Raw genomic sequence first — 18437 nt, forward strand, 5'->3', positions numbered from 1 at the left:
CTGGGGCATCTGGACAGTAAAGACAACTAACAACAGGAATTCTGCAGATGCTGGAAATTCAAGTAACATACATCAAAGTTGCTGGTGAACGCAGCAGGCAACTACTGCGTTCACCAGCAACTAAAGACAACTACTGCTCTACTTGCCGTGCACTCCTGACTGCATGCTCTCACTCCATCTACAAGTTTGCAGGTGATAGCATCAACTGATAGTCAATAGCAATGGTTCAGAGTACAGGAAGGAGATAGAGGCATGGAGTTATAACAACCTTTCTCTCAGTGTGAGTAAATCAGAAGGCTACAGGAAGTGGAAGGTGTGCACGTTCTTGGTTACATCAACGGTATTGAGGTCGAGAGCGTTGAAAGCTTCAAATTCCAAGGACTCTGGTTGAAAGCTTCAAATTCCAAGGACTGATCATCACTAATAGATATGGTCCAACCACATAGACACCGTGGGCAGCAAAGTGAGCCAGGACTTCTTTTTCCTCAGGGGGCTAAAGAAATTTGGTATGTCACCTTTGATCCTCACCAGTTTTTATTAATGCACCATAGAAATGATCTTGTCTGTATGCATCATGGCTGTCAGTATGGCAACTGCTCTACCCGTGACCACAAGAAACTGCAGGTAGTTGTGAGCACAGTTCAGCACATCTCAGAAATTGGCCTCCCCTACATAGATTCTGTTTATATTTCTGATAGCCATAGTATGCAGGTATAATAAAAAACCTCACCCACCCTAGACATTTTCTCTTTTACCCCCTCCCATTGGGCAGAAGATACCAAAGCCTGAATGCGTGCACCACCGGGCTCAACGGCAGGTTCTATCCCACTGTTATACGACTATTGAACAGTCTCTTAGCATGATAAGATGGACTCTTGACTTCACAATTTCTCTGTTATGGGCTGAAAATACCAGATCCCAGCTTTATTACAGTATTCCAAAATGCAGGCAGCGTAATGAAGAAGATTCCCTGGCAGATGCTAGGGATTGTTGATAGTATTGGACAACCTGCTGAAGAGCTTTCATGGACTGAGAATGTGTTCCATTCCAGCGTGTAGGAAGTTCAGGATGGTAGCACCAGCAGTCTTCCACTTACCAGGGAGTATGTGGTCATCTTTAAAAAAAAATCAAGAGATTTGACCTGGATATAGCGACAGATTTGGAAACCATGACTGAACTGCACAAGACCTGTGCCTTACTGGATCTGAACTTAATAGCGTCCAACTTCTTCAAAATGCTAATTTAATAACATTGTGATGAACTGGTAAAGCGATACAGATTCCATAAAGAATTGGTTTTGCTTTTTTGATCTGATTCCTTTAGCAGTACCATCACTTATTTCTCTGTTCTTGATGAATTCTGATGAAGGGTTTTGGTCCAAAACATCGGCTCTTTATTCCTCTCCATAGACGTTCCCTGACCTGCTGAGTTCCTCCAGCATTGTGCATGTGTTGCTCTGGGTTTCCAGCAACTCTTGTGTTTGTCCATTTCCCTTTATTTTCTGCATCAATTCACTGCAACTTCAGATTTCTCAGTCTCCTCACCTCAACCCCACCAAGCACTCTGCTTCTCAGTGCATTACGCCCTCCATGCTTGTAATTGTTTAGATTCCATGGTGTTCCCCTCTCACCTTCTACCTCATCCAATAAGGCTTTCCACTTGTCAGAACCTCTCCCAATGCCTTCTTTACCTCCATTGGAATGTTTACCAGATCATTCCTTTTTGAAATGCTTCTCAATGCTAAAAATATTAAAAACATTGCAGTGTATGGAAGGATTATCTATGAAATAAGCTACTTCATCAAGGATTAAGCTATTTCCTCTTTCATACGCTTTCCAACCATGTTGATTTAGGAAGCTGTGATCATTCTCATCATTTTCCATTTACAGTCAGAGAGACATAGAGCACTACAGCACTACAGCACAGAAACAGGCTCTTTGGCTCATCCAGTCTATGCCAGCCTATTCTTCCACCTAGTTCCATCTACCTGCACGCAGACTATCTGCACAGCTTTCCATACTACTCTCATCCATGTACCTTTCCAAACTTCTCTTAGATGTTACAATTGGACACACATCTACTACTCCCACTGGCAAATCATTCCACACTCACAACACCCTGACTGGTGAAATTCCTGTCAGATTTCCCTTAAATATTTTTCCATTCACCCTAAATCAATGACCTGCACTTTGAGTCTCATCCAGCCTAAGGGAAGAAGCCTGCGTGCATTCATCCTATACCCCATTTCTGCACCACATATTAGAGATAGGTGAAGAATTTTCTTTCATTTCAGACTAAATGTTCATTTGTTGAAATAACAGATTGAACTGATAAAGTATGCTTTAAAACATTAGAGAGAGAGAGAGAGAGAGAGTAGCTTAGAAGATTTCAGGCATTGCGGTATTGTTTATTACATCTGTCAATCACTAACACTATTTTTTACTGCTCTGACAATGCACGACAAACCAACAAAAATATTACCTTTAAATGAAGTGAGTGTACATACCTGCCAAAGCATCACCAAGGATACCACTGTCTTGGTTCTCACATATCCATCGAGGACAACATTCTCCTGGGACCTCAATGCGTTTGGGATAAGGACAATCTGGACTGGGTAGGCGGATATCTTCACTACAGCGTGGAATGCAACCAATTCCTCCATCTGAGCACCAACAGTGATATTTACAGCTGGGCTGGAATACATCACCATCCTTATAGAGCACCCCATTGAATTCACATGTTCCATCTTCAAGTGCTAGACACAATTTGAAAATGTTCATCATTCATCTATCTGATCTTCATTTTACTACATCATATTACAAGATAGCATAAAACCTATATAAATTCATTAATATATATTGTAACAGATTTCTGGATCAACCCCATGAGAATGGAAAAGACCTAACTTTCCCTCACATGTCAGTGAACATCCAATGAATAATAAACTCACAGAATTTCCAAATGTTCCAGTGGCAAACCTTTGAACTTTGAGGAAGATACAATACTGAGCATTTACCAGTGTGGAAGGACGACAGCTCTCAGATATTTGCATTTAAGTGTCTGACATGTGCATTCAGTCCCATTTACTTTTTAATACCAATTAGCAGTTTTACTCTTGCTGCTGCTACTTCAAACCTGAGCTAATACAATTTAACTCTTAATATTCTTCCATGAGACGATGGCCTGATTTTATGATGAGGAAATCAGCGTTCATAGTTATTACGCAGAAAGCTTCACAATAGTTTGCATCTGTATATGGCACTGTGAAATATAATTAGTAGCCACAGCTCAAACTGTTCTGACAATCAATGGCTATTTCAGAATAAACAGACCAATGAAGAGATGGTCAAATGTGAAAAAGAAGTTAAGTGTTATAGTTACTATTTCGTGGATTTGCTAAGTATGCCCGCAGGAAAAAGAGTCTTGAGGTGGTCTGTGATGACATAAAATTTACTTCGAACTTTGAAGTGTCACAGAATGCACAGTGGTTTCCAGTTAATTGGGACAATTGGGACCAGTACTATTTGGCCCAATGAAGCGGCTGCTCTAATTAGCCAAAGTTTCATGGAAATAGTTACATATATAAAAATGAAAACTGCCATTTAACTGAGTAACAATTTATGTATTTAAATGACATTCAGAACAAATTAGAACATTACCAATACCTCTATACTACTATAAAACTATGTATTAGTTCCTAATAGTTATCAACGGAGAATTTTATCTGCCGTTTTCTTTTAATTGACTGCAAATAAATAAAATCAGCGATGACACCTGGTGCAGATAATGAATTGTCTTCCTATAACGCTTCAGATGATTGCATCCTCCAAATCTTCATTTTCATTGTAACATTCAAGATGATTATCGATACCTTCAAATTCTTCATAATTCCTAATTGTTGAAGTACTGAAATCATTTCATTTTCACTCATGGCCGCTTCTGGCATCTCCAAGCCTGAATGCTTGAAATTGCAGTGAGTAGAACAGTTTGGAATTGTCTTACTGCTTTTTTCTTGCCAGTTATCAGTGGGAAAAAAATCACCGCTTTTTGAACACCAACACATGCACCTGACCCTAGTTAAAAACTGATCTCTGTAAGCACAGCGTAGAGTCTAAAGGCCACACAAGTGCAATCAACTGACACTAGTTAAAAACTGTTCGGCAACAAGTTCTAAGGCAAGCAAGGCTCCCACCCCCATGTTAACTGCGTTTTATAGGAGCGCCATTGAGAGCATCCTGTCAAGTTACATCTTCATCTGGTATGGGAGCAGTCGCTCGTTGGACTAGAAGACCCTATAAAGGACTGTGAGAACAGCTGAGAGGATCATAGGGGTCTCCCTACCATCCATTAGGGATATTTATCAGGAGTGCTGCAAATGCTGAGCCCTTAGTATTATTAAGGCTTCCACTCATCCGTCCAGCATTCTCTTTGACTTTCTACCATCAGGCAGGAGACTATGATGCATAAAAACAAGAACAGTCTCTTCCCCCAGGCCATTCAGCTTCTGAAGTTCCGGCTGCATCATATTTGAAATGTCATTGGTTAATCTGTTCAGTGCCTTACAATATTTAACATTAATGTTAATGTTAATTTTACTTTAGTTTGTTATTTATGTGTGATTCATCTGTAGACTTTCTTACCTCCATAAAGTTATCATGTGTTATGTGTGCTACTGTGCTTTACACCCTGGTTCAAAGAAATGTTGTCTCATTTTTATATACATTATATGGTTATATATGTTATATACATGTATGTAGTTAAACTTCACTTGGCACTTGACTTGACAGCAGTCAATTAAGTGTCATATTGTTCCAAATAAACAGAGGGAACCCTGGCTATTTCCTCAATTTAGTTTTTGTTCTTTAAGAGTAGTCCCAAATAAACAGCTGCCCCAATTGACTGGAATTCACTGCATTTAGTTATTGAGCTTATCATGTCTAAACAATTGACTTTGTTTGAAAGTTATGGGCTGTGGGTATGAGACAGAGCAATGCTAACAGTGAGATTGTGATCAAAATCCTGACTAATGGAGCGATTACAGGTCGAGGCATGAAGAGGGTGTTGCGGATTGCATTTCTATCTTCATCAACTTTGTAAATTTTCTACTAATTGTAGTCTTGTCTTTATGTATGGACAGACTGAGGAAAAGAATAAACTTTGATGTTACACAACAATATTAACGTTAATGATATTTATATATTTTGGATTTTGCTAAACATCTAAAATATGCACATGAATAGATCTCTGGATATTATGGGAATCAGAGAAAATTGGGACCGTGAAAGAAAATGGTGTTGAGGTAGATGACCAGTTATGATCTTGATGAATACTCTCCAGTGCCAGCACAGCCTCTGATGATCCTGCGATTTCAGTCTCTGAGGCCGATATGTGAGCAGGCTTCTGGACGTTGAACCCCTCGCAAAGCATCCGTCCCAGGTGGGGTACCAGGCCAAGTATTAAAGACCTGTGCTGATCAATTGGTGGAGTGTTTACTGAGATCTTTAACCTCTTGCTTTGGCAGTCTGAGGTACCCGCCTGCTCCAAGCAGGCTTCATTTCTACTGGTCCCTAAGAAGAATGTGATAAACTGCCTCAGTGACTATCATCCAGTAGCACTTACATCCAGAGTGATGAAGTGTTTTGAGAGTTACGTGATGAAACATATCAACTCCTGCTTGAGAAGAGACTTGGATCCACTGCAATTTGGCTACTCGGGCAACAGATCCACAGCAGATGCTATTTCATTGGCTCTTCACTCAACCTTGCAACATCTGGACAGCAAAGATGCATACATCAGGATGTTCTTTATTGACTACAGCTCAGCATTCAATACTATCATCCCCTCAAAACCAATAAATAAGCTCCAAGTCATTCACCTCAATATCTCCTTACGCAATTGGATTATCAATTTCCTCATTTACAGACCCTAGTCAATTCAGATTGGCAACAACACCTCATCCACAATCTCCATCATTACAGGTGCATCACAAGGTTGTTTGCTTAGCCCCTACTCTACCCACTTCACACTTACGACTGTGTGGCTAAACACAGCTCTAATACCATATTCAAAAGTTTGCCGATGAAACTACTGTCATGGGCCAAATCAAAGGTGGTGACGAATCAGCATATAGGAGAGAGATGGAAAATCTGGCTGTGTTGCCATAACAATAACCTCGTATTCAATGTCAGCAAGATCAAGGAGCTAATTATTGACTTAAGGAGAAGGAAACCCGGAGTCTTTAAGCAAGTCCACATCAGAGGATTACAGGGTGGAGAAGTTCAACAGCTTTAAGTTTTTTAATGTTATTATCTGGGAGGACCTGTCCTGGGCCTACACAAAGTGCAATTACGATGAAAGCACGGCAGTGCCTCTGCTCCAGATTAACCACCGATATAAGGAGAAAAAAATGAAGAGTTCCCACTTGTTTTGCCTTCTTTGAAAATAGTCATAGGCTTGTGCTAGATTTTATAGCAATTGCTTCATTAAATATTATTTTAAATAAATAAAGATTAATATAACAAATGTAAACAAAGACTTTTTAATTATTCACAATGGATTGGATCACAAGGTAGAGAGTGAGGGTAGTTCTGGTTACATCTAAACCATGAATATTTATAACCACGTAGAGAATGCCAGGTGCAGCCAGCAGACTAAGAAGTATTCAAGGACAGGAGACGAACTCAAGAACCCTTCACCTATATTTTGTAATAGAATTGGTGGGAAAGTGTATTGTCATGTACTTTGGTAGAAGGACTAAAGATATGGACTATCTTCTAAGGGGCTAGAAAATTCGGATATCAGAGTTGCAAAGAGAGCTCAGAGTACTCGTGCAGGATCCCCTAAAGGTTAACTTGCAGGTTGAATCAGTGGTAAAGAAGGGAAATGCAGTGTTACCATGCAGTTCAAGAGGACTAGAAAGGGTTAACATCTGAGGAGTGCTTGGTGGATCTGAAAGTTTAGAAAAATGAGGGGGATCTCAATGACGTCTATCAAATATTGAAGGCCCTAGAAAGTGGATGTGGAGAGGATGTTTTCTATAGTGGGTGAGTCTAGGGATCAGAGAGCAGAGCCTCAGAACAGAAGGATGTCCCTATAGAACAGAAGTGAGGAGAAATTTCTTCAGCCAGAGGGTGATGACTCTGTGGAATTCATTGCCATCCATGGCTGTGGAGGACAAGTCATTGAGTATATTTAAAGCAAATTTTGATAGGTTTGATTAGTAAGGGCATCAAAGGTTACAGAGGGAAGCTGAAGATTGAGGTTGAATCATAGTCATAGAACACTACAGCACAGAAACTGACCCTTCAGCCCATCTAGTCTGTGCCAACCCATTAATCTACCAGTCCCATCAATCTGCACCCAGACCATAGCTCTCCAAACCCCTCTCATCCATATATCTATCCAAAATTCTCTTAAATGTTGAAATTGACCCCACAGCCACCACTTACACAGGCAACACATTCCTCACTCTCACCACCTTCTGAGTGAAGAAGTTCCCCTTAAACATGTCACCTTTCATTCTTAACCCATGAATCCATGAACTCTAGCTGCAGTCTTACACAACCTCTGCTTGCATTTATCCTATCTGTACCACTCATAATTTTGTATACGTCTATCAAATCTCCCCTCAATCTTCTACTTTCCAGGGAATAAAGTCCTAACCTATTTAACCTTTCCCTCAAACTCAGGTCATCAAGTCCCAACAACATCCATGTAATTTTGTCTGCACTCTTTCAATCTTATTTACACCTTTCCTATAAGTAGGTGGTCAAAATACTCCACACAATACTCCAAATTAGGCACACCAATGCCTTATACAATTTCACCATAACATCCTAATTCCTGTACTCAACACATCGATCTATGAAGGTCAATATGTAAAAACATTTCTTTATGACCCTAACTACCTGAGACACCACTTTCAAGGAATTATCAATCTGTATTCCCAAATCTCTCTGTTCTACCATATTCCTCAGTACCTTACCACTCACTGTGTAAGACCTATCCTTGTTGAATCTCATGAAGTGCAACACCTCACACTTGTCTGCATTAAGTTCCATCTGCCATCTTTCAGCCCATTTTTCCAGCTGGTCCAGATCCTGCTGCAAGCTTTGGTAGTCTTACTCTGCCCCCACCCCCAGCTGCCTACCACCTCCCTCATGGTCCCGCCTCCTTCTACTACCCATTGTGTTTTCCCCTATTCCTTCTTCATCTTTCCTGCCTATCACCTTCCTGCCTCCCTTCACCCACCCCTTTATCTTTCCCCTTACTGGTTTTTCACATGGAACCTACCAGCCTTCTCCTTCCCACCCTCCCCCCACCTTCTTTATAGGGCCTTTGCCCCTTCCCTCTACAGTCCTGACGAAGGGTTCCGGCCCGAAACGTCAACTCATCGTTTCCATGGATGCTGCCCGACCTGAGTTCCTCCAGCGTGTTGTGAGTGTTGATAGTCTTCCTCATTATCCACTATACCCCAGTCTTGGCGTCATCTGCAAATTTGCTGATCCACTTTATCACATTCCCATCTAGATCATTGATATAGATCTAGCACCAATCCCTGTGGCACACCACTACTCACAGGCCTCCAGTCAGAGAAGCAACCATCTGCAACCACTCTTGGGCTTCTTTCACAAAGCCAATTTACTACCTCATTGTGAAAGCCAAGTGAATGAAACTTCTTGACCAACCTCCCATGTGGGATATTGTCAAAGGCCCTACTAAAGTCCATGTAGACAACCTTCACTGCTTTGCTTTCATCAACTTTCTTGGTAACTTCCTTGAAAAATTCTATAAGATTGGTTAGACATAACTTACCATGCACAAAGCCATGTTGACTATCTCTAAGAAGTCCCAGCCAATCCAAATACATATGTATCCGGTCCCTTAAAATACCTTCCAATAAGTTTCCTACTGCTGGTGTCAGGTTCACAAGTCTATAATTTCCTGGCTTATTCTTATAGCCTTTCTTAAACAATGGAACAACATTAGCGATACTCCAATCCTCCAATGCCTCACTTGTGCCTATGGATGTTTTAAATATCTCTGGTAGGGCCCCTGCAATTTCTGCACTAGCCTCCCACAAGGTCTGAGGGAACACCTTGTCAGGCCCTGGGATTTATCCACCCTAATTTGCCTCAGGACAGCAAACACCTCCTCATCTGTAATCTGTATAGGGTACATGATCTCGCTGCTGCATTGCCTAACATCTATAGACACTGCGTCCATCTCCTGAGTAAGTACAGATGCAAAGTAATCAACTTAAGATTTTCATTTCTTTGGGCTCCATGCATAGATTACCACTCTGATCTTCCAGAGAACCTATTTTCTCCCTTGCTATCCTTTTGCTCTTAATATATCTGTAGAAGCCCTTAGGATTCTTCTTCACCTTGACTGCTAGAGCAACCTCTCCAGTCTGTCTTGAATGAGCACTACCGTGACATTTTCCCTGACTAGTTATGTCACCCCTCCCCCCTTTAATCCCTCCCGCTCTATCACATAAAATAACGGAACCCTGGAATATTGAGCTACCAGTCCTGTTCATCCTGCAAACACATCTCAGTAACGGCTTCAATGTCATAATTCCACATGCTGATCCATGTCCTAAGCTCATCTGCCTTTCCTATAATACTTCTTGCATTGAAATATACGCAGCTCACGACATTAGTCCCACCAGGCGCAACTGATTCCTGACATTGTATGTATGCTTAACAACATTTTTCTCCACAACCACTCCACTATCTGTTCTGGTGTTCCAGTTCCCATCCCCCTCCAACGCTTGTGGTTACTTTCAACATTGACTCCTCCGGGCTGCAATCACTAGAGAGGGAGAACAAGGCAGCCATGATGGAATGGTGAAGCCGTCTCATTAAGATGAAAGTCCCAGTTCTGCTCCTATGTCTTATGGTTATGGATAAATACACACAGTCTTTTTACCAGTGGGGGGCAGATGAGAGGGGAGGGATTTAATTGGGGCATGAGGGGCAACATCTTCACAAAGAGAGTAGAGCGCTTATGGACTGAGCTGCCAGAAATAGTTGAGGCAGGTATGACAACAACATTCTAAAGACATTTGGGACAATAGTGTGGATTGGATAGGTTTAGAGGGATATAAGATGGGGTGATCTTAGCTAAGCATCTTTGCTGCTTTTATTTGGTCAGTAAATGACTCTATTAGAGTTCTAAAATTGAGGAAACAGATGTGTTTTAAGTCACAGGATGGGAACAAGGAAGGTGGGAGGCATTGCTGACGGAGAGAAAAGTGGAATGTCTGAGGTAGGGTGTACCGAGGTTATCAGTTACGAGGGGTGATTGATAGGTTCGTCGCCTAAGGTAGAAGGAGATGAGTTATTAACTTCGACCTTTCTGCATTATCACTCTCGTGCATGTAACGAGAGTGTCTTGGACATCTAGGTGGTCCACAGCAGGGGTGATTGATAAGTTCGTGGCCTAAGGTAGAAGGAGATGAGTTATACAGCTCTCGTTACATGCACGTACAGTTCAACTCTTTGAGTGAAAATGCAGAAAGTTTGAAGTTAATAACTCATCTCCTTCTACATTAGGCCACAAACTTATCAATCACCCCTGCTGTGGACCACTTTCTGGAGGTCCAAGATCCGTATGCTCCACGACCGCTGGAGTGTGTAAATGCAGGAAAAATAAATGTGCTAGGTTTTCTAAAATTAACTCCTTCTACCTTAAGCCACGAACTTATCAATCTCCACTCGTATGTTAAAATGGAAGAGAAAATACACTAATGTGCAGACAGTATCAGCTCCAGTGACCCAGGCTCAATCCTGACCTGCAGCATTGCCTGTGTGGAGTTCACCCATTCTTTCTGTGAACACGTGGGTTTCCTCTGGGTGTTCCACTTTCCCCTCACATCCCACAGATATGCTGATTGGTAGGTTCATTGGCTGCTGTGAATTACCCCTAGATGAGTGGTATAATCTCAGGGAATTGATGGAAGTTTGCGTAGAATAAAATTCGTGTACGATTAGTGTAAGTATTGGGTGCTGGAGTGGAGATACGTCGCTACCAAAAGAGGCGTAAGGCACTCTTTCCCTCCGCTATCCTGCAGGTCCGCCTTGGGCAAGGTGTAGCACCTGCTTGGCCCCCGACCAGGGTTACATGAAGTTATGGACGCAGGTGCTAGATTGTCTGATGAACAGCAGGAGGATACCACAAGACCCGATTTTACGCGACCACTGACGCCAGGCAGACAATCTCTGAAGAGTAATGATAATGGCTGGGGTCTCCCATCTTGTAAAGACGCTGCCCAAAAGAAGACAATGGCAAACCACTTCTGTAGAAATACTTGCCAAGAAATGTCATGATATTTTCAAGAGGTGATATAGGGTCAGAGAATGTTCAATGTTGAATCTTGGTGGGTGGAATTAAGAAACTGCAACTGTAAAAAAAAACATTATGGGAATCATATATAGGTCTATAAATAATAGCCAAGATGTGGGGTTGAGATTGCAAAGGGAGCTTGGAAGAGCATGTAATGTCACAACTGTAATTGGGGACTTCAAGATGCAAGGGGATTGGAAAAATCAGGTTGGTGTCAGATCACAAGAGATGGGATCTGTTGAAAGCCTACAAGATGACTTTTTAGAGCAGCTTATGCTTGAACCTACTTGGGGAAAGGCCATCTTAGATTGGGCGTTGTGTAATAACCCAGATTTTATTAGTCACCTTAATGTAAAGGAACCCCTAGGAGGCAGTGATCATAATATGATTGAATTCCTACTGCAATTTGAGAGGGAGAAGCAGAAGTCATATGTATTAGTAGCTCAATGTAATAAAGGGAACTACAGAAGCATGAGAGAGGAGCTTTCCCGGGTGGATTGGAGGGGGATACTGGTGGGGATGATGACAGAGCAGAGGTGGCTGAAGTTTCTGGGAATAGTTTGCAAGGCACAGGATAGATAGGTGCCACAGAAGAAAGAGTTCTCAAATGGCAGGGTGGGCAAATGCGGCTAACAAAGGAAGGTAAGGATTGCATAAAAGCCAAGGAAAGGGCATATAAGGTAGCAAAAGTTGAGTGGGAAGTTTGACGATTGGGAAATTTTTAAAATCCAACCAAAGGCAACTAAAAAAGCTATAAGAAGGGAAAAGACGAAATATGAGGACAAACTAGCTGACAATATAAAGCAGGATACTAGAAGTTTTTTTTAGTAATATAAAGAATAAAAGGGACGTGAGAGTTGATTTTGGACCACTGGAAAATGATGCTGGTGAGGTAGTAATGGGGACAAAGAAATGGCACTTGAACTTAATAAGTACTTCAGAATCAGAATCAAGTTTATTATCACTGGCATGTCATGTGAAATTTGTTAACTTAGCAGCAGCAGTTCAATGCAATACATAACCTTGCGGAGAAAATAATAATAATAAATAAAATAATAATAATAGTAAATAAACAAGTATATCAATTATGTATATTGAATAGATTTTTAAAAAGTGCAAAAACAGAAATACCTTATGTTTAAAAAAAAAGTGAGGTAGTGTCCAAAGATTCAATTTCCATTTAGGAATCAGATGGCAGAGGGGAAAAAGTTATTCCTGAATTGCTGAGTGTGTGCCTTCAGGCTTCTGTACCTCCTACCCAAGATGGAGCTGTACCTTCTGCAGCTTCTTTTGGTCCTGTGCAGTAGCCCCTCCATACTAGAGTGATGCAGCCTGTCAGAATGCTTTCCACGGTACAACAATAGAAGTTTTTGAGTGTATTTGTTGACATGCCAAATCTCTTCAAACTCCTAATAAAGTATAGCCGCTGTCTTGCCTTCTTTATGACTACATCAATATGTTGGGACCAGGTTAGATCCTCAGAGATCTTGACACCCAGGAACTTGAAGCTTTGCTTCATTCTTTACTGTGGAAGACATTAACTATAGGACAGAGTTCCATGAGTGTCAAGGAACAGGAGTGAGTGCCATTGCTATTACAAAGGAAAAAATGCTAGGCAAACTCAAAGGTCTTAAGGTGGATAAGTCACCTGGACCAGATGGACTACATCCCAGAATCCTGAGAGAGGTTGCTGAAGAGATAATAGATGCATTGTTCATGATCTTTCAAGAATCACTTAATTCAGTCATGGTTCCAGAGGACTGGAAAATTTCAAATGTCACACCACTCTTTAAGAAGGGAGGAAGACAAAAGTGAGGAAATTATAGGCCAGTTAGCCTAGCTTGGGAAAGTGTTGGATATTTGGAGTCCATTATTAGAGACAAGATATTGGGGTACTTGGAGACAAATGATAAAATAAGTTAAAGTCAGCATGGTTTCTGTAAAGGGAAATCTTGCCTGAGAAATCTGTTAGCATTCTTCAAGGAAGTAACAAGTAGCCTGGAGAAAGGAGATGCAGTGGATGTCATTTACTTGGATTTTCAGAAGGCATTTGATAAGGTGCCACACATGAGGCTGCTTAACAAGATAAAATCCTATGGCGTAACAAGAAAGATACTGGCATGGATAGAGGAATAGCTGAAAGACAGGAGGAAGCTAGTGGCAATAAAGGGGTTATTTGCTGGTTGGCAGCAGGGGTCAGTATTGAGACAGCTACTTCACACATTGTCAATTGTTTAGATAGTGGAATTGATGGCTTTGTGGTAAAGTTTGCAGATGGTACAAAGATAGGTGGGGTGGTGGGTAGTGCAGTGGAAACAATCTGATTGCAGCAGGGCTTAGACAGATTGGACGAATGGGCAAAATGGTGGCAGATGGAATACAGTGTTGAGAAATGTATGATAATGCATTTTGGTTCAATAGTGTAGACTATTATCTAAATGGGCAGAAAATTCAAACATCAGAGGTGCAAAGGGACTTGGGAGTCCTTGTGCAAGACTCCCAGAAGATTAATTCACAGGTTGAGTTTAGAATGCAAATGCAATGTTGGCATTTATTTCAAGGGGAATAGAAAATAAAAACAAGGAGATAATACTGAAGCTTTATAAGACACTAGTCAGGCTGCAATTGGAGTATTGTCAACAGTTTTGGGCCCTTATCTGAGAAATGATGTATTGTCATTGGAGAGAGTCCAGAGGAGGTTCACAAGGATGATTCCATCAATAAAGGGGTTAACATATGAGGAGTGTTTGGCAGCTTTGGGCCTGTGCTCACTAGAATTTAGAAGAATGCATGGGGATCTCCTTGAAACCTACCAAATGTTGAAAGTACTAGATAAGGTGGACATGGAGAGGATGTTTTCTCTGGTGGGGGTATCCAGAACTAGAGAGCACAGCCTCAAAACTGAGGGTCAACCTTTCAGATCAGAAGAAGGAGGAATATTTTTAGCCAAATAGTAGTGATTCTGTGAAATGCTTTGCCACAGACTGTGGTGGAAGCCAAGCCCACAGGTATATTTAAGCAGAAATTGATAGATTCCTGCTAGGTTGGGGCTTTGAGGGATATGGTGAGAGGGCAGGTGTATGGGGTTTGAATGGGATCCAGGATCAGCCATGATGAAATGGCAGAGCAGGCTCGATGGGCAGAATGGCCTAATTCTGCTCCTATGTCTTATGGTCTTATGATCATGGAAAGACCATGCCATATGCCACAGAACATAATGATGATTGTTAGGGTATATTCTGGAGTTAGGGTATATAGCAAGTATTAACTTCAGCAACCAGTCTTCAGATTTGTTGATTAAATTTAAAATGCAGTCCTGAACAGTACTTTCCTGGAGCAGTGGACACCAGTTGATTGAAAACTAGACAATGCTGATTAACATTCATTTTGGGTGAATGGAGTGTGAGTGCAAAGAAGGAGGTGTGAAAATGATATGTAATTTAAAGAAAGCATTGTAGATACATTGTAACTATAGAATTGTCCTGCAGTTACCTTTACATATAAAATGTCGTGTAATATTGGGTTGAAGAGGCCTCTTCCTCCAATAGTGTCTCATCTTGTTGAATACAACACCTCTGTATCCATTAGCTTCAGTGTCTCTCCTGTGACTTTGCTCACATTACAATAATAATAATGAGTATAGGGGCTGTTTGATGGTGTGGAATTCTATGCAGATTGAGTGTATTTTCATGCCAAGTGACTCTATGATTCTATAGAAAAGAAACCAATTGAAACAGAAAAAGAAGATAGAGTGGAAAGGGAATTGTTCCATTCAGCATTAACTCCTGAGGTCTGCAATATACCCAAATGGATGATGAACAGTTTATTCTTCCTTGCTTTTATTTTAGACTTGATTGGAGCAATGCAGAGGACTGAAGGCAGAGAATTAATACCTAACTGCCATCTTTGCAAGTAATTGTAACTTTGGTTTGCACCTTATCACAAATATTCTTTATTCACTCACCTCCATCCCCACCCCTGCCTTTTTTTGCAATTTAAAACTTTCTTGTTTTCTAACTTTGTAGATCTTTGATCTGAATGCTGATTCCTACCTTTACAGATGCTGATTGGTCGGCTGATCGCTTCCAGCATTTTTGGATTTTTTTTGGGAGTTACAGCATGTTCAGCTTTTTTTTTAGCTGCAAATCTGCATTTTACATATGGTCGTGCCAGACAATAGGTACAAGGAGAAGTATGATGGACTGAACCACACAGCACTTAGTCTTCAGTTAGCTTGTCACCTCAAAAGCCCACTGCCAAAACTAAAAATTTGACCAAATGTCTTTGACCTGAAACATTAAGTCTACTTCTCTTTCCACAGATGCTGTCTGAGTGTTTCCAGCATTCTTCAGATTTTCAGCATTTTCTTTAAATTTTAAAGTATGTTCAACATACAGGTAAATGAGCTTTGTCCTGCAGTCTCTTTTGAGGAAACCAAGCACAGATTGGTAGCCTCCATTACTGCTTTAGTGTGATCTCCGCCTGTCTACTACTCATTTTTCCAATTTCTAAAACCAGAAGATGCTGGAAACATTCGGCGGGTCAGGCAGCATCTGTGGAAAGACAAACAGCGTTTCAGCTCATGAACCTTTCATGAGGGACAGAGAAAGAGAGGAATAAATTAGTCTAGGCGGCAGCGAAGGGTCTTTCTCTGATCGGATGGAATGCTATGGCAGTTAAAACAGATCGTTTCATTCCCTGTAATGTATAGCTAACATTGTAAAATTGTTCATGAAACCTGTTCAACTGTAAGATTTCATGATCAGCAGTTTCCATTCCAGCTAGTCCAGTGTCTGCCAATCCATCATTCGCCGGTAGAACTCAACGGGTCAAGCAGCATCTGTGGAAGGAAAGGAATTGTCGACGTCTAGTGTCAAGCCGGCTAGGTCTCGAAACGAAACGTCAGCCATCCCTCTGCCTCCACCTATGATGCCTGCTCTGCTGTCTTTCTCCAGCAAGTTGCTCCATGGGTCCGAATGCCTTCCTTGTACACCTTGCGCGTTACCTCCCCCCCCCCCCCACCCACACACACAAACAGTATACCTCAACTTACAGGTACAGATCCCTCTGTCCCCGGCGTAGCTGATGCTGTAATCACAGAACAGGTCTTGATCGGGGTCACACACGTCCAATCTGGTACATGGCTCTCCCAACTGTTTCGCACAAACTTGGCAACAACCGCAGGGATCCACAACCAGAGAAGATGCCGGGTCGCAGCGGGGCGGGATCCGGGGACAGCGACAAGGGTAAAGGCAAAGCTGAGCCCCAACCTGCAGAAGAGGACTACAGTCATCAAAATATCACCAGCCGTGGAACCGTGTAGCGCGGGCAACCAGAGATACTGCTGTGTGAATGGACATTCGCGGTTACGGATGGACTGATGTGAGTAATACCAGTCGTGTTTGTGAAAGAATGAGAGAGGAAAACGTTAGAGCCGCACAGATTACACAAAACGTGAGTGTTTTGTGAATGACAAATATAACATAGCTATGTATTAAACCAATTCGAATTAAATGCCGAGTAAACCAAGAGGATTCACCAATGATTCCTCTGCAGAAGTAGTTCCCCCTTGTTATAAAAATTCATAAAGCAATGAATATTGTCCGGGCCGATACAACTACCATACACTTCACTGAAAATCTACTGACATGGGAGCAATACTTTAAGTAGCCTACCTTGTTTCCTAACACAGAACCTACTGAAGCGAAAACAAATGTGCAGAATCAGTTTTCTCACCTTGAATGCTTTGCAAAGGATATAAAACGTTAACGCAGTATTAACCCAGGGATTCCTCATGGTATTTCTGTGCGAAGCAGTAAAGTGGAGATTTCAGCAAAGCTGCTTGTTTAAACTTTGCAGCCTCTTGCGAGCCGGGAAGTAGTAGCTGTATTTATAGGAAGTTGTGACGTTAATCACAGGCTGGACAGCAAAGACAACCCTGGAATACCACCAAGTTTGTCCAAATTCCGGATACCTACTGACATTTTGACATTTGCTGACATGTGGTCTAATTTGTTATTGAATAGCAGTTAAAAACGCAAATAGAAATTTGTGCGGTTTCAATTCGCTTACCGGTGTCCATGGTGTTAGATCATATATCGTTCTGCCTACTAACGTCATTTACAAATTGCATTTGTTTGCAAATCGATCGATGCGCCTTTCGTATAATGAAGCACTTGTTCTAAACGCAAGAGACAGGGTATCATGACTGACCTGCTTCCTATTTCATAGTTGACCAGTAGGTAGACTATCAACAGAGGCACAAAAGCCCAGCTTGATGCCAAACTAAATAGAACAGTTTGGGTGTCAGTCAAAGACATATAAATCCAAAACAGATACTTTTTAAAATTATAAGACACTCAGGGGTTCCCAACCTTTCTTATGCCATGAACCCCTACCATGAACCAAGGGGTCCACAGGCTCCAGTTGGGAACCCACCATCGGATTCTACATTCTGTTACATCAGCTAATGTTGATATACCAGCAGACACCATATACACTCTGTGTCCACTTTATAAGGGATATCTTGTACCTAATACACTGAGTGTATGTTCATGGTCCGCTGCTTTAGACCATACACCTTAAGGTTTGATGTTGTGCATTCAGAGATGCTCTTCTGCACACCACTGTTGTAATGCATGGTTATTTGAGTTACTGTCGCCTTCCTGTCAGCCTTAACCAGTCTGGCCATTCTTCTCTGACCTCTCACATCAACAAGGTGTTTTTGTCCACAGAACTGCCTCTCACTGGATTTTTTTTGTTACATAGACACATAGAAATCTACAGCACATTACAGGCTCTTCGACCCATAATGTTGTGCCAACCATGTAACCAACTCCAGAGACTGCACAGAATCTCCCTAACACATAGTCCCCAATTTTTCTAAGCTCCAAGTACCTATCTAAGAGTCTCTTAAAAGACCCTATTGTAACCAACTCTACCACCTTTGCTGGCAGTACATTCCACATATAAACCACTCTCTGTGTGAAAAACTTACCTCTGACATTCCCTTGTATCTGCTTGCAAGCACCTTAAAACTATGTCCCCTCATGTTAGCCATTTCAGCCCTGGGAAAAAGCCTCTGGCTA

The 18437-nt window shown here is 41.6% G+C and overlaps 1 protein-coding gene across 1 annotated transcript in view; it reads right to left on the minus strand.

Moving 5' to 3' along the window:
* ccn5 (cellular communication network factor 5) overlaps positions 1–17212 on the minus strand; it is a 39656-nt gene extending 22444 nt beyond the window's left edge. The window contains exons 1-3 of the mRNA XM_063041426.1: positions 17086–17212; positions 16403–16619; positions 2507–2755 (exon numbers count right to left, since the gene is read on the minus strand). Of these exons, the coding sequence (XP_062897496.1) occupies positions 2507–2755; positions 16403–16619; positions 17086–17145 (526 nt within the window). The 5' untranslated portion in view covers positions 17146–17212. The remainder of the gene's footprint in view (positions 1–2506; positions 2756–16402; positions 16620–17085) is intronic.
* Positions 17213–18437: the final 1225 nt, after the last annotated feature.

The sequence above is a fragment of the Mobula hypostoma genome, chromosome 2, assembly GCF_963921235.1.
Source record: "Mobula hypostoma chromosome 2, sMobHyp1.1, whole genome shotgun sequence".
In the NCBI taxonomy this organism is placed as follows: domain Eukaryota; kingdom Metazoa; phylum Chordata; class Chondrichthyes; order Myliobatiformes; family Myliobatidae; genus Mobula; species Mobula hypostoma.